The 22468-nt window shown below is 38.2% G+C and overlaps 1 protein-coding gene across 6 annotated transcripts in view; it reads right to left on the bottom strand.

Moving 5' to 3' along the window:
• The window catches only part of CSNK1G3 (casein kinase 1 gamma 3), a 126247-nt gene that overhangs the window by 65529 nt on the left and 38250 nt on the right, over nt 1-22468 (bottom strand). For all 6 annotated transcript variants that reach the window (XM_056124319.1, XM_056124322.1, XM_056124321.1 and 3 more), the window contains exons 3-4: nt 15256-15296; nt 10899-10968 (exon numbers count right to left, since the gene is read on the bottom strand). In XM_056124319.1, the coding sequence (XP_055980294.1) occupies nt 10899-10968; nt 15256-15296 (111 nt within the window). The remainder of the gene's footprint in view (nt 1-10898; nt 10969-15255; nt 15297-22468) is intronic.

Genomic DNA, 22468 nt, shown 5'->3' with positions numbered 1-22468 from the left:
TTTTTATGACCTGAAACTTACTTTGTACCAAAATGAGATACCATATTTTAGAACACTTAACCCCTCATCACCTTAGTTATCCCCTCCTCAAAGGTATGCTTTGTTTTGTTAAAACTTTCTTTGGGAAACAGTGACCAAAATACAAAGACAGTCTACAGAATGGGAAAGGATATTCACTGAATACACATCTGACAAGGGGTTGATATCCAGGATATACAAAATACTGGTTAAACTCCACAAGAAGAAAACATCCAACCCCATCCAAAAATGGGGCAATGAAATGAACAGAAACTTTCTCAAAGAAGAAATCCGAATGGCAAAAAAGCACATGAGAAAATGCTCTACATCATTAATCATCAGGGAGATGCAGATCAAAACCACAATGAGATACCATCTCACACCTCAGAGACTGGCCCACATTCAAAAGAACAAAAGCAACGGATGCTGGCGTGGATGTGGCGAGAAAGGGACACTCCTTCACTGTTGGTGGGAATGTCCACTGGTTCAGCCCTTCTGGAAAACAGTATGGACGATTCTCAAAAAATTAGAAATTGAGCTCCCATTTGACCCAGCAATACCACTCCTGGGAATATATCCCAGAGAGGCAAAAATGTATAGTCGAAGTGACATCTGCACTTGTTTGTTCATTGCAGCACTCTTTACAATAGCCAGAAACTGGAAGAAACCTGAATGCCCAAGAACAGATGACTGGTTAAAGAAACTTTGGTACATCTACACAATGGAGTACTATGTAGCTCTTAGAAAAGATGAAGTCATGAAATTTACATACAAGTGGTACAATATGGAAAGTATCATGCTAAGCGAAATGAGTCAGAAAGAGAGGGATAGACATAGAAAGATTGCATTCATCTGGGGGATATAAAGTAACAAAGTATGAGATTAATACCCAAGAATAGCTGAGATCAGCACCAGGAGGATTACTCCATAACTTAGAGGCCAGCCGGGTATCCTAGAGGAAAGGGCTGTCCAGATAGAGAAGGGAGCACCAAATAAAGGATGTTTGGAGGATCCTCCCAGGAGGGGAGATGCATGTCGAAAGTAGACTATGGACTGAACATGTTTGCCACTCAATGCCTCTTTTGCAGACCACAACACCCAAAAGGAGAGAGAGAACACAGGGGATTGCCCTGCCACAGAGACAGGGGGGATGGGGGGATGGGGGTGGGAGGGATATTATCCATGGTGGTGGAAAATGGGCACTGGTGGAGGGATGGGTATCTGATCATTGTATAATTGAAACCAAAGCACAAAAAATTGTAAATCTACAACTTTAAAAAAAATAAAATAAAATAAAGGGGAAAAAAAATGAAAAAAAAAAAAAACTTTCTTTGGATCGTGTGTTTCAATCTTTTCGTGGCCCTTTTCTGGTCTTGTTTCCTTCTTGTGGTACCCCTGTCCTACAGTTCAACCACCGAGGTTCATGTTACTTCTCCCATTGATATGACTTTCAACCATGGCCCCCTTGGAAAATACTGGGTGTCAATATGATGCCAGTGAGAAAAGCTATACTGGGTAATATTCTAAATAGTTTATTTCATTTTCATGATTTCCACAATACTCTCTTTCAGCTCACTCAAACAGACACATACCAAAAAAGTAGAATTTCTCAGAAGTCTTAAAACATGGCTTGAGAAACTATTTCTAGCAACAGTGAATAAATTATATATTCTATTTAATGCATATATCCACATTCACAGTTTGTACTATATTACCCATGTGGAAAGTAACATAGATTTTCCATACATTAAGAAATGATTAACACTAGCATCAGAGCTAACGAACCTTGAAAAAAATTGTGAAAATGTCAGACATAAGTAATTGTCCTTTCTGCACATTGCTATTTGGGAACAAGTATATTTTAAATTTTATATTAGCTATTATAATGATCTTTTCTCATCTTGTTCTAATCATGCTTTTATATTAAGGTTATTGAACATAATTAAATGACCTGAGTACTAGTGTCTCTTTTTTTCTACTCTGACTACTTTGTGTGAGATAGTGATAGCAATTTCCTTGGACGTTTGGTAAACTGAAAATATATATGCTTGTATTTTTTAAGTTAATAATCTATTTTAAATTACAGATTAATTCTGTTTTCTTTTATGTCAGTGTTCAAAAGACATCTTAACAAAAATATTTCCCAATTCGTTCCAAATTTCAAAATTATTGGAATAAAATTGCTTATAATGTCTTCTTTGTCTGCATCATCCATAACTCTGTCTGATATCATCTGTTTTTATTTATTTTTTCATTTTCTTTTGGTTCAAATAAAAGTCTTTCAGCAAAGTCTTACCTATTTTATTAACCTTTCCAGTGAACAAAATTTTGGCTCTACAGAGGCAGGGTGGGATGGGGGATGGGGTGGAAGGGATACTGGGATCCATGGTGACAGAAAATGGGCACTGGTGGAGGGATGAGTATTTGATAATTGTATAATAGAAACCCAAGCACAAAAATTTGTAAGTCTACAACTGTACCTCATGGTGTTTCACTAATAAAAATTTTAAAAAAACAAAAAAAAAATTGTGAAAATGTAGGCATCTACAAAAACAAGAGCAAAACATGTAGGAAAATAAAATGCAGACTTCCTGATACTACTATTATCTATTACTATCAAATTATTCTTCAGAGAAAATAAAAAATTCACTCCTTTGAGAAATAAGACATAATACAATCATCTCAAATATTATATTTAATACCATTTCTGTAGAGTATTAAAAGGTAAAGGTAAAGGCCCTCCCGTTGATCGTCGATTTGCTCGAGCGGGCCCAGTAACGTCTCCATTGGAGACTTTGTTGTTACTGTGTCTGGCATATCGAATACTCTCGGTAGCTTGCCGGGCTCTCCGAGAGGGGCGGAGGAATCGAACTCGGGTCGGCCATGTTGGCCGCGTGTAAGGCGAACGCCCTACCCGCTGTGCTATCACTCCAGCCCTTTTATTACAAAGAATTTCCATTGATAAGTGATTTGTAATAGGTGAAAACAGCTATTTTAGTTTCTGTGATAAAGGTATCATTTGATAAGAAATTTCAAGAAATAAATTATTGAAATTTTTCTTAAAACAGGTTAAGTTATTTGATACCAATGAATAAATCTAATCTTTATAAAGAAGCACTATTCAAAAATCACAAAATCTTCAAAGAAAATTTCCCCATAAAGTTCATAATGTTCTAAACATTTTTAAGAACATCACAACTACACGTTTTTCAAAGTAATTATAAAGCATATTTAAAATGAAAAGCTATGTTTCTCTAAAAAGTGATCATTTTTACATTACTGAATTATAGAGTTCAATTAAGGTAAAGGTAAAAAGGTAAAGGACCTCCCGTTGATCATCGATTTGCTCGAGCAGGCCCAGTAACGTCTCCATTGGAGACTTTGTTGTTACTGTGTCTGGCATATCCGGTAGCTTGCTGGGCTCTCCGAGAGGGGCTGAGGAATCGGACTCGGGTCGGCCATGTTGGCCGCTTGTAAGGCGAACGCCCTATCCACTGTGCTATCGCTATTTGAAAATTACCCATCTTTGTTGGTTTATTAACTTAAGTACTTAAAAAATACTCAACACTGATCATATTTCTGTAGCACTGTAATCCCGTTGTTCATCAATTTGCTCGAGCGGGCACCAGTAATGAGACTTGTTACTGGTTTCTTTTTGTTTTTGTTTTTAATTTTATTGAATCACTGTGAGAAAGTTACAAGCTTTCATGTTTGGGTTACAATTATTAGCATATTGAATACACCACGGGAAGCTTGCCAGGCTCTGCTGTGTGGGCAGGATACTCTCAGTAGCTTGCTGGGCTCTCTGAGAGGGGTGGAGGAATCAAACCCAGGTTGGCCACGTGCAAGGCAAATGCCCTACCCATTGTGCTATCTAAATATCTAAAATGAGAAATTAAATCTACCTAACTATAAGAGAGTGAATGTGAAATTCACATTTCAATAATGCAACTATTTAAACATTAAAATGTCAAATTCTAAATATAGAATCATACAGGTTAAAAAGCTATAGGGAAGTTGGGGAATTATCCATCACTTTCCATCGAAAAGTCATTGTCACATCCAAAAAAAAAAAAAAAAAAGAAAGCAGGGGTCCCTGTCTAACCCCCAAACCAGGCTTCCCCTGGCACCCAATATGTTCCAAGAACTTCCAGGAGTGATACTGAAGCAGAGTCAGGAGGAAGCCCTGAGCACAGCCTGGTGTACAAATTTAAAAAAAAGGAGGGCAGACTACTGCTCTCATTTTGGAATTCTTACTTCAATCATTTGTCTATAATCATTCATCACCTTGCTTAACTTCAGTAATAAAAAGATGAATATATCATTTCACTATTCTCAAAAAAATTCATAATTTCTAATTGAATGGAGGGGGATAGACATAAATAATATGCTAAAAAGAACAATAATATTATTCAAAATAATTTTAAGTCGTAGAAACAGTGAAACAAAAAGATGTCAGGAAAATACACTGCCAAAGAAATGACATTTAGCTGGGAACTGAAGAGACAGATTCATTATTAAAAAAGATATTACAGACATGAAAATAAGATCTATTCAAAGTATAGTGAGTTTAGTAATCCTAAAATATAGATCAGTAGAAAATAGAAAGAAATTTAGGTTTTTTTGTCAAATGATGAGCCTCTAGGGACTGGAGTGATAGCATAGCGGGTATGGTGTTTGCCTTGCACGCGGCCGACCCAGGTTCGATTCCCAGCATCCCATATGGTCCCCCGGGCACCACCAGGAGTCATTTTTGAGTGAAGAGCGAGGAGTAACCCCTGAGCATCGCCAGGTGTTACCCAAAAAAAACCAAAAACAAAAAAAGATGAGCCTCTATAAGGAGTGAAGAAATGGAGATAAGATGAATAAAGGGAAGCTTAATTCAAGGAAAATGAGTTTGAAGAAATGAGACAATGGAGACTGAAAGAGAATGAATCAGGAGATAGAAACAAAACAGATAAAACTATTATTATCATAATAAGTTGAAATTAAAGATGATTAATTTTTTATTTCCAACAGATACACCACTAGTGGAATAAAGGAATCTGGAAGAACTAAAAAGTCTTTTTGAGAAGAAAAATATTGGGAAAGGCAGGAAGCTCAATTCTAGGCATACAGAGTTGGATGCCTAATGTATGAATACCTAAATAGGAATATGTACATTTTTAAGAATACAGGAGACAACAAAATTTATACATAATCTTTTCCTGAGTGACACCTGCTTAGCCAAGCCAAAGACTCAGCCTCTCCCAGCCTTTTGTCATTTGCATGCAGGCAAGCCGTTACTTCCACAGCATTTCCATTTAGCAATAGGGCTAAGCCACCTGTGCGAACGTTCAACTCCAGAGGGCAAGTGCAAACTGTGAGAACATTCTACTCCAGAAGTACCAGCTACCTATTAAGCACAGCTCACCTTAGAGGTTATCTAACCACACACAAACCTGTGCAAACACAGAACAGATGGGAAACTGCCAGGCTCTGGTGATACAGCATCCCCTACTGCCACCAAGGCCCTCCCTCCCAATGTAAATGCTCAGGCACCATAGGGCATTCTTCATCTGTGATCTGAAGCAGAATCCTCCACAGTGCATCTGACCATGATCTCTGGATATGACTCAGGTCAGTCAAGCATTGACTTCATATTCACTAGCAAAAAAAAAAATAGCAACTCTGGTCTGGTCAGCACTCAGGGACCAGACCTTGTGTGAGACCTTAGCATTATACTAACATATGTAACCACACTCTGCAGCAGGTATTCAGCCATCATCATTGACTCACTTTTGTGGGCAGTAAGCCCTGGTCACCACCCACAGTATTTTGTACTTGAGGGCTTACCCTAGACACAAAAATGAAGAAATTCATATTTATCATCGGATGGGGAGAAAAGCTAAAAAATTCTTCAAACAAATCAGAGCTTCCTAAAATCCCGGAGGAAGACTTGCCCCAAAAACGCTACTGATGCTGCAACGTGAAAAGAAGAAACAGTAGAAGAACATTAATGAGTTCATTATGAAGGAAATGAGTAAGTCAAAGAATACAACTGCCAACACTCAGCACCAGAAAGGGCAAAGCAAAATCTTGTATCAGTGACCTCAAGGAAAAATAGATGATATCATGAAAATAGAAGAGAAAAAGATTTATAGATCAGCATTAATCTACACACAGAGCCTGCCCCTGGCCACTGTTGCCCTTTTGGGGAAAAATTTGTCATGTTAAGTAAAATGCTACAATCCAGAAGCCCAGGAGCGCCCTCTGAGGCCCGTGACTACTGACTATTTCTTCCTGTCCCTGCCCAGGCCAGAGGGGAAGGCATGTGGGAGTGGGGTCGGGCAGCGGTGTGGATTTCCCATCCTTGCAATCTGGGGGACTCCAGATCTATACCATTTGTTCTAGAGACTTTTAAAATTTAAAAATTATATATTTTTAAATATAAAATGGACTATAAAATCCAGCTCCCAGAAGCATGTGGCTGCATTTGCAGCCGTGCGACATCTTATTATCTCATTCTTACTTTGGACAACCTGGCAGGCTACTGAATGTAACCTGCCCACAGAGTTTTTCATTTTTTTCATTTCATCATCCTGTTATTCGTCGATTGCCTCGAGCAGGCCCCAGTAACGTCTCTTTCATCCTAGCCCTGAGATTATATTCAAGGCTCTTTAGGAGAATGAGACCCATCATTGTTACTGGTATTTGGCATATTTGGTACGCCACGGGGAGTTTGCCAGACTCTGCCCTGTGGGCAGGCTACATTTGATAGCCTGCAAGTTTGTCCAAAGTAGGAATGAGATAATAAGATGTCATGAAAAAGATGTCCTGATAAGATGTCGCGCGGCCCACACAGTAGAGTCTGGCAAACTCCCAGTGGTGTACCTGATATGCCAAATACCAGTAACAATGATGGGTCTCATTCTCCTAACCCTAAAGAGCCTTGAATATGGCACTTTTTAAAATCTCATGGGTAGGACGAAGGAGACGTTACTGGGGCCTGCTCGAGGCAATCAACGAACAACAGGATGATCGTGATCATGATCGAATAAGAAAAACATCCACATCATAGAGACTCCTGAAGGAGAAGAGGGAAAACTGCTGATAGAAGAAATTGTCAGGGCTGACAAGATGGTACAGGAACAAGGTGCTTGCCTTGCATGCTGCTGACCATTGTTTCAAATCCCTAGTACTGTATATGGTCCCTTGAACACCAAGGGTCACTCCTGAGCACAGAGCCAGGCATTGCAACTGAGCACTGTTGGGTATGGTCCAGAACAAAAATTTAAAAATAGACAAAAATTTGAGAATGAACACATATTCTGACTCAGGAAACCTAAAGAGTTACAAAACCAGTAAGCCTAAGGAGAACAAAGGGAGAGAGGGGAGAGAGGAGAGAGGTGTGGGTTCAACCCCAAAGACGCTACATGGTCACCCAAGCCCTATCAGGAGTGATCTCTGAGCAAAAAACAAGAAGCCCTTACACTGCCTGGTACGACCCCCACCCCCCAAAATTAAAAAAACTTATCAAGCATCCAATTTGTGTCACTTACATTAAATACTTAAAAATATCCACACTTTGGTCAGAGAATCAAAGTCACTACATCACTACTTTTCAGAAAATACTATTCCTGCTCTATCTATGTAGATACTGTGACATGGAGCAAAAGGTAACACCTTTCATTATACAGTCTACCCTACGAAGAGCAATCCCTGGAGTTGTAGAAAGCTGTAACCCTGACACTCCAAGAGTACAGGATGCATGATTTGTATTTATTATGATCTCTGGCATAATTTTTTTTTTTTTTTTGCTTTTTTGGATCACACCCGGCAATGCTCAGGGGTTACTCCTGGATCTGCACTCAGGAATTACTCCTGGCGGTGCTCAGGGGACCATATGGGATGCTTGGAATCGAACCCGGGTTGGTTGCATGCAAGGCAAACACTCTACCCACTGTGCTATCATTCCAGATCCTCTGGCATAATTTTCAAGCTTAAAAATAAGGCCTGAATCTGGAATACAGCTCAGTGGTAGAATACATACCTGTATCTATTGGCCCTGGTTTTAAACCCCTACAGAACATGAAACACTGAAACATAAAAATACAAAACAAAAAATTTAAGTTTCTACTGGCCAAACCACTGAATGGTCAGGCCTGTACTGCCAGAGAGGTTATCTCAGGAGTTGCGCCAGGCATCACCAGAGAAAGTCGTACCCCTCCAAAAATAATAAGAATAAAGTTTAATAAGGCTCAAATTAAAATAACAAAAGTCTATCTGTGGTATTAAACTCAATTATACCCCAAACTACAAAGTGACTTATTCATTCTTCTATAACTATTCAACTCCATTTTCCAAATGATATTCTACATAAACAGACTGATCTGTTCCCTTCAACAGTCCTTTCTCTGTTAGCATTTCAATTGCCCTTTAGGCAAACACCTCTCCCCATTCTCCATCCCTACTCTTTAGGCAGCTCCAGGAAGCAGTACAAGATCTAAGCCTGGGCAATCAAATATATGATGATTTAATCAAGAAAAGTGATAGAACCCAAAATAAGTGAGTAAAATTCAGTTCTAGAACTTTTGCTATAATTTTTAAAAAGTTGTTTTTAAACACGTAAGTTCAGGTATTAATAGTTTTCCCTATCCACTATAGGAAGAGCAAAAAGGGCCAACTAAAAAACAAAGCTTACATGCATACACACAAAAAGAGCAAACCAGCAGAGAACTCAATAATCATCTCCAGGGGCTGGAGCAATAGCACAGCGGGTAGGGCATTTGCCTTGCACGCAGCCAACCTGGGTTTGATTTCCAGCATCCCATATGGTTCCCTGAGTACTGCCAGGGGTAATTCCTGAGTGCACAGCCAGGAATAACTCCTGTGCATCACCGGGTGTGACCCAAAAAGAAATGAAAAAAAAATCATCTCCAGTAATGTTTAAAGACCTTAACATACAGGAAGGTCTTATCTAGTTCCTTCTTAAATGTCCAATATGTGAATCAATAAATATTTTTCCTCCTTGATTTTTTGTTTTTGGGTCACATCCAGTAGTGCTCAGGACTGGCTCTGCACTCAGGAATCACTCCTGGAAGGCTCAAGGGATGCCAAAGATTGAACCAGGGTCAGCCTTGTGCAAGGCAAGCACCCTACCCACTGTACTATCTCTCTACCCTCACTCCTTAACTTCTAAGGTTTTGTTAGTTGCTAGTCTTAATTACTATGAATAGTTCCACAAAAAACTAACTTTATCCCATTGTAATAAAACGTTAAAAAGCATTAATTCTGTTTACTCATGGAGGATTGTCTCATCAAACTTGATATTAAATACAAAATTTCCAACGTATATTCACTATGATTACCTAGTCAAATGTGCTTAGGAAAAATGCAAAAATTGATAACCTATTAAGAATGTACATTTCTATCAATCAAATGTAAGTATGCCATAATAAAGAAGGCATGACAAATTAAATTTTATTAAATATGAGAAAACTAAGTCTCCCCACCTAAGGAATAAGACATAAAAATTATCTGCGTTAGTATATAACCCTGTCCTCCCATTGTTCATCAATTTGCTCAAGTGGGCCCAGTAATGTCTCCTTTGTGAGACTTGTTGTTACTGTGTTTGGCATACTGAATACGTTATGGGTAGCTTGCCAGGCTTTGCCATGCGGGCGAGATACTCTCGGTAGCTTGCCGGGCTCTCCAAGAGGGGCGGAGGAATCGAACCTGGCTCAACCAGGCCGGCTGCGTGCAAGGCAAACACCCTACCACTGTGCTATCGCTCCAGCCCGTGTTAGTATATAGGAATAAAAAGAAAAAGAGGTCTAAGAAGAGAATAAAAGATAAGGAAAATGCAACATACAATAGAAAAATTTCTCATTCATTTTTTACCATAAGCACAAAAATATACACTTAGATTTAGCATTTATAGAAAAATGTATTTGTATTCATTTTATAGGTTATTTTACTGCACACTGTAATTTAAAAACAAAAGTTTCTAGCTTTAGAGACTAGAAATATAAATCAGTTATTAATAGGTTAAATTTAGGCTGATTTTATATTTAGGCTGATTCAGGTGCTGCTTTCATCTAGAAAAATTAAACAAGAGTTCTAGAGGCCTCTTCCAGGTTCTGTGGTTTACAGCATGCCCTGGTTTATGGCCATCACTTCAATTTCTGCTCTATGCCCACTCTGTCTTCTTTTCTGTATGTGAAATGTTCTCGGTCTTTCTTTACAAAACATTTCTAGTTACATTTAGAGTCCACCCAGATAATCTAGAAAAACCTACCCATCCAAAGATTCATAATCAAACCAAAACTCAAAATCTTTGTCATAAGGTAATATTTACAGGTTTTAGGGATCACAAAGTAAGTATTTATATGGGACCATTTTCTAGACCACCACAATGTCCTAAGTCATTTCAATATCTGTAATATAGCCAAAAGAGCCAAGAATAAGGAAGTCGTACATATTTTATAATCTCATAATACATTTTTCACAATGCTTTCTACTCATATTTCCATCAACACAAAAGCCTTCTACAAATACATTTAAAATGAAAACTGACTCTAGTAAGAAAACGTCCAATAAGCATAGCCTGGAGAAATGATTCTTTTTATTTGTTTGTTTGCAGAGCCACACTTAACTGTGCTAAGAGTTTATTCCTGGCTCTGAACTCAAAGGTCACTCCTGGCGTTGCTCAGGGTACCATACAGGGTTCAGGGGATCAAACTCAGGTAAACTGTATACCAAACACGTGCTTTGCCTGTTTGTTGTACTATCTCTCCAACCAAGAAGTGATTTAAAATACTCAAAATACTCTTCTTTAAAGAGGCATTATTGAGATGAGTCATTTTATTCCAATTTTTTTAATTAAAGTGAGACTTTACCTCCAGATCCTAACTGCTTGTAGAATCTGTATTCCAAATGTAGTTGTGGTGCTCTGGATTTCATGGGCTCCTAATTAAAAAAAAGAAAAACAGTAACAAAAATTATTACAAGACCAGTAGTTCCCATTAAGGTTATAAATTTTGCTGTCAATTTTTGCATATGTATCTAGTCTAATTTCTGTGCCAATTTAAAAAAAAATGTCCATTCAATGTAAAATGAGTTGATGCCATAAATGTAAAGGTGAAGTTGCTACTAGTCCATGTATTTGTACTTGACTTTTTGACCCTGAAAAATATTTTCTGAATTTTCCTGATTAGGGAAATGATGCCCTTAGTCTATTTCTCCAGTTCCCAGGAATTCATCTTTGAACTGTAAATTTCTAATATAAAAACTAAAATGTAAAGAGAAGTCACAGAAAAGTAAGCATTGCACTGTAGCACTGTCCTCCCGTTGCTCATCAATTTGCTCAATCGGGCACCAGTAACATCTCCATTGTGCGACTTGTTGTTACTGTTTTTGGCATATCAAATACTCCACAGGGAGCTTGCCAGGCTCTGCCATGCGGGTGGGATACTCTCAGTATCTTGCCGGGCTCTCCAAGAGGGATGGAGGAATCGAACCCATGTAAGCCACATGCAAGGCAAATGCCCTGCCCACTGTGCTATTGCTCCAGCCCAGAAACGTAAGAAGACACAAAAATTCAGATAGTCTCAATGTAATTTTAAAAGCTTTCAGTTGAATAAAAGCACAGTTCCCAAATGTTGGCCCATACACTTTTGTTTATATAGCTCTGCAAATCCTTCAGAAGATACGTCTTCTTTGAAGGTGAAGGAGAGAGAACATACCCAGTGGTCCTGAGGGACTATTCCCAACTCTGTGCTGAGGGGACCATATGGTAGCAGGGATCAAACCCTAAATCTCCTATTTGCAACACATACACTCAATCCATTAAACACTCTTCACAGTTGCTGAAATCACTATTTTATTTCTGTCTTTTGTGTACTAGTTTTGTCACTGAATTTCATATCAATGACATTCTACAGTACAGCTCTTTTTACTCAAGATGTCAAGATTTATAAGCACACATATATAAAGACAACATAAAGTAAGAGAAAAAGTAGAGGCAATAACAAGAAATAATTGCTAAGATTTTTCAGGAAATGGTATGAGAAAAACAAATCATATATTCAACAGGAATGTGGATCCCAAACAATAACTATAAATATGTTTACATCAAAACATGTCATAATAAAACTAAAACCAAAGACAAAAAACTTCAGATAAGGTATTAAACTCTCTCAAGAGACAGTATAGTATAGTAGTTAAAAGCAAATGCGAAAACTAAATTGTATTGAGTTTAATCCTGACTCCAATTCTTATTATCTACATAATTTTGACAAGGACTTAATTTTCCTGTATCTTTCAATTCCCCCATCTATAAAGTAAAAATACAATTTACCTATGCTATTACTAAAAAGTGTCTTCCACAAAACAAGCTGCCTTATTTCCTATAATTCTTCACCTACCTATATGAAAGTGCATAAAAAAAGATGCAGAAAAAGATGTCCATTTATGCATCACAAGTAAAACTGAATACATAACTTATTCAATCACTAATTTCTCTAGGTAAAAATAGTAATCTAGTTCTAACTCCATTCAATCTGATACTAGTACTTTAATGCAGTAAAGTTTTATTGTACCACCATATAAGAAAGGCCACCTCACACTGGATGGCATTTTCATGACTCAAGAACACAGTTATATAAGCAAAAACAGTAAGGGTGGTTGACATCAAATTAAGAAATTATTTTAAAACAAACTGCAAAGTGAATTAGGGTAACATTAAACAAATATAAAAAAAATTAAAACCACATTATGATAGCAGAGCTAAAATAAGTACATGAAAGCTGCTCCCTGAAAACTATTATCAAATAATGACTTTATTTGTATCAAAACATAAAAATCAGATAGCAATGAAGACTTATAAACATATTTTCAAATGATTAGTTTTATTGCAAATTTCAAACAAAATCATGCTACTTATTATAGGCAGATACAGCAGATACAAATGAAAATAAAGATATTTTACAAATATATTTAGTAAATTAATTCCAACAGTTTATATGAAATGTTCTGTATTCTTCCAATATATCTTTTGGATGAATTTAAAGCAAACATGACTACATACCATACTTCAACCTCAAAACTACTGCAAACATGGATAGAAAAATATTTCCAGTTCCCCAAAGGAAAACTGAATAGTATTTTTGTATGGGGTGCTATTCACTGCGCACAATAAAAATAGACAAATTAGAGCAGAAGACTGTCAAAATAGGAAAGGAAGAGAAAGGGGACAGTGATATGACAAAGAAAAGCTACAATATATGTTTGTATACACAAGGCATCTAAAAGATACCTTTACTTAGGTATCAATGATATGGACAGAGTAGAAACCAACTAATGACTGAAACATATAAGATCCATCTAAAGCTATCAGCTAAATATCATTCACATGCTCCTATAAGTTCCTACAACTAGAGGTTGCTGTATTGATAACAAAAATAGAGTGTTCACACTTCTATTCTTGTGTCCTACCCTACTTTCAACAGCATACAAGTCCAGAGCGTGGGTAAAAAGAAAATTCCCAAGAAATGAACAGGAACAGGGTTCATTCAAGTATTATGTTGTCCCTGCATCCTGGGTCTCCCTGTTCTGACTGATACTAGCAAATCCCCCTTTATCCTGATATCATGCTCATGTATCTCTGAACTTGGGTTACAGAGAAAACTGGAACTCTATTATAAATTAGAAATCAACTTTACTAAATATTTACATCTTTAACAGTTTGACTATAGTATGAATAGACTGATTTCTGCAAATACACCTGATTAATATTGATAATCTCATTGAGATGAACAAGATCTTCTGTCACGAAGCTTAAGGATAAGGACCAAACTTTAAAAGCAAGAATGAACACATTTAAGTATAAAACCACTCCAACTCCATGTCAATCACTTCTGGTGACACAATCCTGCTGCACACATTTGTTACATTTGAAACTTGGTCTCTACTCAAAAAGATAGTTAGAATTATACAGTACAGTTTCCCATCACATCTTAAACTTTTTCTGTTGCTTGCCAGTTAGGGCTTCCTCTCACTGTTCCTCCTTATACACAGCCTCACTACACTAACAAAATATTACATTGGGAAGAGACAAGACTGAGAAAAGCAGGCAGACAGGGAAAACCAAACTGTGCTGAACTCAAGAGAAACCTGATCAAAACAAACTAGCAAACTAGATCAAAACATTACAGAAGAAAGCAATGTCTTATTAAATTCTCAAATTTCTACTTTTTCAAAAGATCTGCCTTAAAACAACTGGTTTCAACCTCATCTAGGACTTCAGAACAGTCTCACTTTCCCTGCAGTCCTCTACTCAATCAAGTATTTCGCTTTGAGGCCAGAGAAATGGTAAACTGGATAGGAAACTTGCCCTGCACAAGGCCAACAAAATTAGATCCCAGGTACCCCATATGGCCCCCTGACAATCACCAAGAGCGATCCCTGAGTGCAGAGCCAGGAGTAAGCACTGAGACTTGCTGAGTGTGGCACAAAAACAAAGGATTTTCCCCCTTTCCTGCAATCCTCTAACCACATCAAATATTTCTAATCCCTTAGATCAAGCAATCAACAACTTATCACATATGAAATATCAACCAAAAAAAACAATGAGAGGGTTCAGAGGGGAAATGGAAGACAGTACAGCAGTGAGATGTACCCAACCAGAGTTCAATTCCCTGCACCACCTGGTACATATATGGCCCGATAGGTGGCCCAACTATTCCTGGCACTGCAGAGACTGAGCAGCATCACATAAATGGGTAAGAATAGTATTTTGATCTGGCCTCTTTCACTAAACCAATGGCCCAGTTGACCAAAATTGCCAATGGGGCCTTGACTTCCTGTGCACAACTTGAGAAGCCTGTGTCCCCTGCTCCCTCCCCCCGCCCCCAAAAAAGGAGATTTTTGAAGCTGTCATTTAAATAATAATCCAGATAACATGAACACTTTTGTACTAATCACTGAATCAGAAAGATAAAGCTTGCTTTATACCTTTTATTGAATTTTAAAATGCCAATATGCCAGCTTCTTAAATTTAAAAACAGTACAAAAACTCAAATCTTATAATATTTCCAAGAAAAAGGGGTTCTATGCTAAAAAAAAAAGACATAGACATCTCTATAGATTACCTTATTCTTGAGGAATAGGATCATCCTGGGAATGTAATATAAAATAACAGCTAAAATGCAATTTAATTATTAACAAAAAATTGTAAGAAAAGAAATATAAACTTACCAGTTTAATTGCCACATATTCATTTGTGTATAAATTTTTCCCTTAGAAAAGAAAGAAAAAAAGTCAGAATCTTTACTTTTTTTTTCTTATTTATTTATTTTTGATTAGTTATGTAGTGAACAAGTCATTATTCAGTAAACTCAGAATCTTTACTTTTAATGATAGATTATACAAAAGTGTACTCTCTAAAAGCCATTTTTAAATGATGCATAGGTTTTGGCTTCCAACTAGAGGCAAAAATATATTAATGACAACATTATATTTAAACTTATGATCAGCTCAAAAGTATTTAGTATTACAGCTGGGCTCAGTTGAAAATAATACCAGTAATACTAGACTACTGAAAAAGACAAAGATTTTTATTTTGTTTGAATATTGCATATAAAAATAGAATTTTAATTTTGTTGGAATACTGCATAATACTTAGAATGAAACCAATCATCAAACACAAGTTTATTTAAACAAAATCCACAATTCCAGTACAGAAGGAAGGGAGATACTTCAGGGGTTATAGTGCAATCCCCAGCACCACTAACCTCCAGGGTGTGGCCCCCTGCACTGCACAGCCTGAACAGCTACACATCCTTAGCACAGTTGACCTAGTATCACTAGTAGCTCCCAACCCCGAGTACTACTTGGCAGAAAGTAGTGGGGGGTGGGGGGGAGGGTGGAGAAAGAGGAGAGGGAGGGGGAGAGAGGGGGAGAGAGAAAGAGAGAGAGAGAAAGAGAGAGAGAGAGCGCACATAAAATACCACTCCCAACCACTATTTTATTATTTTTTAATTTATTATTGAGGGGGTCAGAGAGATAGTATAGCAGGTAGGGTGTTTGTCTTGTATGCAACCAACCCGGGTTCAATCCTCAGCATCCCATATGGTCCCTCAAGCACTGCAAGGAGTAATTCCTGAGTGCAGAGTCAGGGGTAGCCTCTGAGCATTACTGGATATGACCCAAAAAGAAAAAAAAATACATATATATATTATTGATATTACTTTTGTGGGTTTTGGCCATCCCCAATCGTGCTCAGGGCATACTACTGGCAGTGCATAGACCATATGCAGTTCCAGAGATCAAACCGGGGTTGGCCACATACAAGACAAATGTACATTACTTCCTATACTAGCTCTACAGTCAAACAACTTGATTTTAAAGCCTTCATTATTAAGGGACATAATCTTATTAGGGCTAATATTTAAAATAGTAAATATATCAATTTGTATAAAACCTAGACTATATTAAAAGTATTATTCCAGGGCCAGAGATAGTACAAGGGTAAGTATGTCTTCATTGGTAAAGGTCTGTCCAGCTCTCCCACTTTTTTGATGGAATTGTTGAGTTGAGTTTTTTTCTTGTATGTTAGCCTTTTGTCAGATTCATGGTATTCCAATATTTTTTCCCATTCAGAAAAAAACTGTACTTTATTTTTTTTTCCCTTTATTTTATTTTATTTTTTTTAAAGTTGTAGATTTACAATTTTTTGTGCTTTGGTTTCAATTATACAATGATCAGATACCCATCCCTCCACCAGTGCCCATTTTCCACCACCATGGATAATATCCCTCCCACCCCCATCCCCCCATCCCCCCTGTCTCTGTGGCAGGGCAATCCCCTGTGTTCTCTCTCTCCTTTTGGGTGTTGTGGTCTGCAAAAGAGGCATTGAGTGGCAAACATGTTCAGTCCATAGTCTACTTTCTACATGCATCTCCCCTCCTGGGAGGATCCTCCAAACATCCTTTATTTGGTGCTCCCTTCTCTATCTGAACAGCCCTTTCCTCTAGGATACCTGGCTGGCCTCTAAGTTATGGAGTAATCCTCCTGGTGCTGATCTCAGCTATTCTTGGGTATTAATCTCATACTTTGTTACTTTATATCCCCCAGATGAATGCAATCTTTCTATGTCTATCCCTCTCTTTCTGACTCATTTCGCTTAGCATGATACTTTCCATATTGTACCACTTGTATGTAAATTTCATGACTTCATCTTTTCTAAGAGCTGCATAGTACTCCATTGTGTAGATGTACCAAAGTTTCTTTAACCAGTCATCTGTTCTTGGGCATTCAGGTTTCTTCCAGTTTCTGGCTATTGTAAAGAGTGCTGCAATGAACAAACAAGTGCAGATGTCACTTCGACTATACATTTTTGCCTCTCTGGGATATATTCCCAGGAGTGGTATTATTGCTGGGTCAAATGGGAGCTCAATTTCTAATTTTTTGAGAATCGTCCATACTGTTTTCCAGAAGGGCTGAACCAGCGGACATTCCCACCAACAGTGAAGGAGTGTCCCTTTCTCGCCACATCCACGCCAGCATCCGTTGCTTTTGTTCTTTTGAATGTGGGCCAGTCTCTGAGGTGTGAGATGGTATCTCATTGTGGTTTTGATCTGCATCTCCCTGATGATTAATGATGTAGAGCATTTTCTCATGTGCTTTTTTGCCATTCGGATTTCTTCTTTGAGAAAGTTTCTGTTCATTTCCTCACCCCATTTTTGGATGGGGTTGGATGTTTTCTTCTTGTGGAGTTTAACCAGTATTTTGTATATCCTGGATATCAACCCCTTGTCAGATGTGTATTCGGTGAATATCCTTTCCCATTCTGTAGACTGTCTTTGTATTTTGGTCACTGTTTCTTTGGAGGTGCAGAAGCTTCTTAGTTTAAGATAGTCCCATTTATCTATCTCTGTTTTCACTTGCTCGGCCAGTGGCGTGGCATCTTTGAAGATACCATTAGCTTCAATGTCATGGAGGGTTTTGCCAACTTTATCTTCAATGTACCTTATGGTTTCTGGTCTGATGTTGAGGTCTTTAATCCATTTTGATCTTACTTTTGTACATGGTGTTAGGCAGAGTTCTGAGCCTATTTTTTTGCATGTAGCCGTCCAGTGATGCCAACACAATTTATTAAAGAGGCTTTCCTTACTCCACTTCACATTACTTGCACCTTTATCAAAGATTAGATGAGCATATGATTGAGGAGAGATGTCAGTGTATTCAACCCTGTTCCATTGGTCTGCAGTTCTGCCTTTGTTCCAGTACCATGCTGTTTTAATTATTACTGCTTTGTAGTACAGTTTGAAGTTCGGGAGGTTGATTCCTCCCATTTTCTTTTTCCCAAGAATTGCTTTAGCTATTCGTGGGGGCTTATTTTTCCATATAAATTTCAAGAGTGTTTGCTCCATTTCTTTGAAGAATGTCATGGGTATCCTTATAGGGATTGCATTGAATTTATACAATGCTTTCGGTAGTATTGCCATTTTGACAATGTTAAGTCTCCCGACCCATGAGCAGGGGATATCTTTCCAAAAACTGTACTTTATTTTAAAGATAGTTACTTTCATTTTAAAATGACAAAGTTTTATATGACTACAAGTTTGAGACTACAATTCCAATCTCCCTTTCAGCTTGGTATGGCCACTTAATCAAGTTCTGAAAATGAGTAAAGGTGAATCTCTCCCTTCAAAAACCAAAGCATATTCTCCAGGCCCTTCTTCTTGATGGCCAATAGATTTAAAAAACTGAAGTAATCAACTTAGTACTGAGACTAAATTTAGCCACAAGAGAATTCAGATGTACCCATGCTCAGGTCCATTTTGTGAAAGAAAAATTAACATAACTTTATTCTGAGATCACGAAGACAATGTTTATGAGAAACGGTCTTGTTCCTGACGTTCCATTCTCTCTCAACAGAACAACCATCTGCAAATGCAAGTTATATGTACCTAGGTCGAGAAGTCAACATGACAAATGACCTGGGACCTGAGTTGCGCAGGAGGAAGAGAGCAGCTTGGAACACCTTCAAAAGCGTCAAAGAAATAGCAAAGAGGACGAAGAACCTCTGGCTCAGCTTGGAACACCTTCAAAAGCGTCAAAGAAATAGCAAAGAGGACGAAGAACCTCTGGCTCCGGGCACATTCTTCGATTCCACTGTTCTTCCTTCACTAACATACACCTCAGAGACCTGAGCCCTACAAAAACAGGATGAGAATGCTATTCGGGTCTCCCAAAGAGGAACTGAAAGAGCTATGCTTGGAGTATCACTTTTCACTCAAATGAGAGAAAGAATCCGGAGTTTCGACCTCCATCGACGATCAAGAATCAGGGATGCTGTCTCATTTGCCAAGGCATCGAAAATCAGATGGGCTAGACACATAATGAGATTTCGAGATGACCACTGGACTAGAGCCGTTACCGACTGGATTCCACGGGACGTCAAAAGACCGCATGCGGCTGCCCACCTACAAGATGGTCAGACTTCTTCATCAAGACCCTTAATGATAGGTTTGAGGCTCTTCCTGTTCCTAGAACAAACAGACGCCATTGGGCTACACTAGCATGCAACAGGGATGAATGGAGATGTTACTGGCGCCAGCTCAAGCAAATCGATGAGTAACGGGAAGTCAAGTGATCAAGTGATTCTGAGATCACTTTGTTATAGAACGATAGTCTATTCCTACATCATTATGAATTTCAGTCAAGTTTTAAACTATGCGTCAGTTAGAATTGGTAGAAAATAACTGTACACAGCACTACATTATAGCATTGTCCTCCCATTGTTCATCGATTTGCTCGAGTAAGCCCAGTAACATCTCCACTGAGAAACTTACTGTACTTGTTCTTTAAACCCGTCTTCTCCCTTGAACATGTACCTAACTTGCTTGTCTCTAAGTCTCTTTGCCTTTTTCACTCTGGAAAAGCCCAGGTTCTTTACTGAACATGTACTCCCGGTCTTTCTCTTCCCACATATCTTTCTAAGGAAGTTTCATTCCATAAAACTATCTTGCTTCACAAAAATAAGTAAAAGATAAGCCTAATCAAGTTAGCATATCCGTGTCTGTATAATGTGTATCTATATATACACATAATACACACATTAATATACACACACAAACTAAGGGTTGTAGAATTTTCAAAGGAATTCTTCAATAGAATAATAAAATCAGGACAGTAGTGAGCTAATAAGAAAAATAAGAAAAATTGTGAAAACTTCTGTGGTATACTTGTCTGAATAGTTTGATACATCATTTCAGATATGGTAACTCATAAAGCAATATGACATACATCTGTGTACTTTATGTTAACAATCAATCAGCTATAGCCACAAAAGTGAACACGAAACAGAGTAAGAAAAACAAAGTTTAGTATATTACTTGTACTATAAAGTACAAGTAAAAACCATGGATAAAAATCACGTTTTGCAGTATGGACGATTCTCAAAAAATTAGAAATTGAGCTCCCATTTGACCCAGCAATACCACTCCTGGGAATATATCCCAGAGAGGCAAAAATGTATAGTCGAAGTGACATCTGCACTTGTTTGTTCATTGCAGTACTCTTTACAATAGCCAGAAACTGGAAGAAACCTGAATGCCCAAGAACAGATGACTGGTTAAAGAAACTTTGGTACATCTACACAATGGAGTACTATGTAGCTGTTAGAAAAGATGGTCATGAAATTTACATACAAGTGGTACAACATGGAAAGTATCATGCTAAGCGAAATGAGTCAGAGAGGGATAGACATAGAAAGATTGCATTCATCTGGGGGATATAAAGTAACAAAATATGAGATTAATACCCAAGAATAGCTGAGATCAGCACCAGGAGGATTACTCCATAGCTTAAGAGGCCAGCCGGGCATTCTAGGGGAAAGGGCAGCTCAGATAGAGAAGGGAGCACCAAATAAAGGATGTTTGGAGGATCCTCCCAGGAGGGGAGATGCATGTTGAAAGTAGACTATGGACTGAACATGTTTGCCACCCAATGCCTCTTTTGCAGACCACAACACCCAAAAGGAGAGAGAGAACAAAAGGGAATGCCCTGCCACAGAGGCAGGGTGAGATGGGGGGATGGGGGTGGGAGGGATATTATCCATGGTGGTGGAAAATGGGCACTGGTGGAGGGATGGGTATTTGATCATTGTATAATCGAAACCCAAGCACAAAAATTGTAAATCTACAACTGTACCTCATGGTGTTTCACTAATAAAATTTTTTTTTAAAAAAATCATGTTTTGGTCAGGTAATAGAAGACAAAAGCAAAAGACATGCTTAAGGTAAAGGACTTTAGAGGGAGTTTCCACAAGAAAGGCAAGGTAGGGTAAAACAAACAATTTAGGATTAACTAGCTTGAGTAATTCTGAAGGTGAGTAACTCTGGTGACCTTTGTCTAGGTGCTGAAGCCCTTGCATGATTAAGGAAGAAGAATATTGTTCCCTAGAGTATATAGACTAACCAAACAGATCTGACCAAATGCATGCTCCTGAGTACTTTGCAAAAATAGCTGACTAGCCCCAAGAGAACTCTTTCCCCAGTCCTCCCGTCTTCTCCCTTGAACATGTACCTAACTTGCTTGGCTAATTTTGTTTTGGGGTCACACCCAGCAGTGCTGCATGGGGACTAGTCTGGCTATTCTCATGGCTGAAGGAACATGCAGAAGCAGAGATTAAGCCCAGGTCTCCTGAGTGCAAAGCATGCGCTCAGTCTGCTGCCATCTCTCAATCCCAGAAAGGTTAGATTCAAAACACAATAAAAGTACAATAATATAGACAATATGCTATATTCTATATTCTACTCTTCTGGCCTTGTTTCTTGGTGTTTTGGTTGATTTGTTTAAGCTAAAAATATAGCTACTAATAACTAATACATAGAATGCAAACCCATTGTCAATATGGAGGATAAAATAAAGTCAAACTATAATTCATCTTCTTACAATAAAAGTAGCACTGTACCACTGTCCTCCCTTTGTTCATTGATTTGCTCAAGCAGGCCCAGTAACATCTCCATTATGATACTTGTTGTTACTGTGTTTGGCATACTGAATATGTCACGAGTAGCTTGCCAGGCTTTGCCGTGCAGGCAAGATACTCTCGGTAGCTTGCTGGGTTCTCTGAGAGGAGTGGAGGAATCAAACCCAGGTTGGCCAGGTCTGCCAAGTGCAAGGCAAATGCCCTACCGCTGTGATAGCACAGCAAATACATTTTAATTCTAGGCTATTATTTGAAACTATTTTTACATCTCAGGGCCAAATTTTCATAACTTTTTCTTTTTAATATTTAGGGTTATAGCTCAATGGGCTAAGCACATGCTTGGCATGCAGGTGGCCCAGGCACATGGTCCCCCAGCATCTCTTGGAGGAACTCCTGAGCGCAAGGAAAGGAGTGGCATCTAGCACTGCTCAAAACAAAACAAATAAAATTACCTGCACAAGCTTTCAAAAG

Source organism: Sorex fumeus, unplaced genomic scaffold (assembly GCF_029834395.1).
Source record: "Sorex fumeus unplaced genomic scaffold, SorFum_2.1 ptg000051l, whole genome shotgun sequence".
Taxonomy (NCBI): Eukaryota; Metazoa; Chordata; class Mammalia; order Eulipotyphla; family Soricidae; genus Sorex; species Sorex fumeus.
The sequence above is the reverse complement of the archived record's forward strand: the minus strand, read 5'-3'. Positions and strand labels throughout refer to the sequence as shown.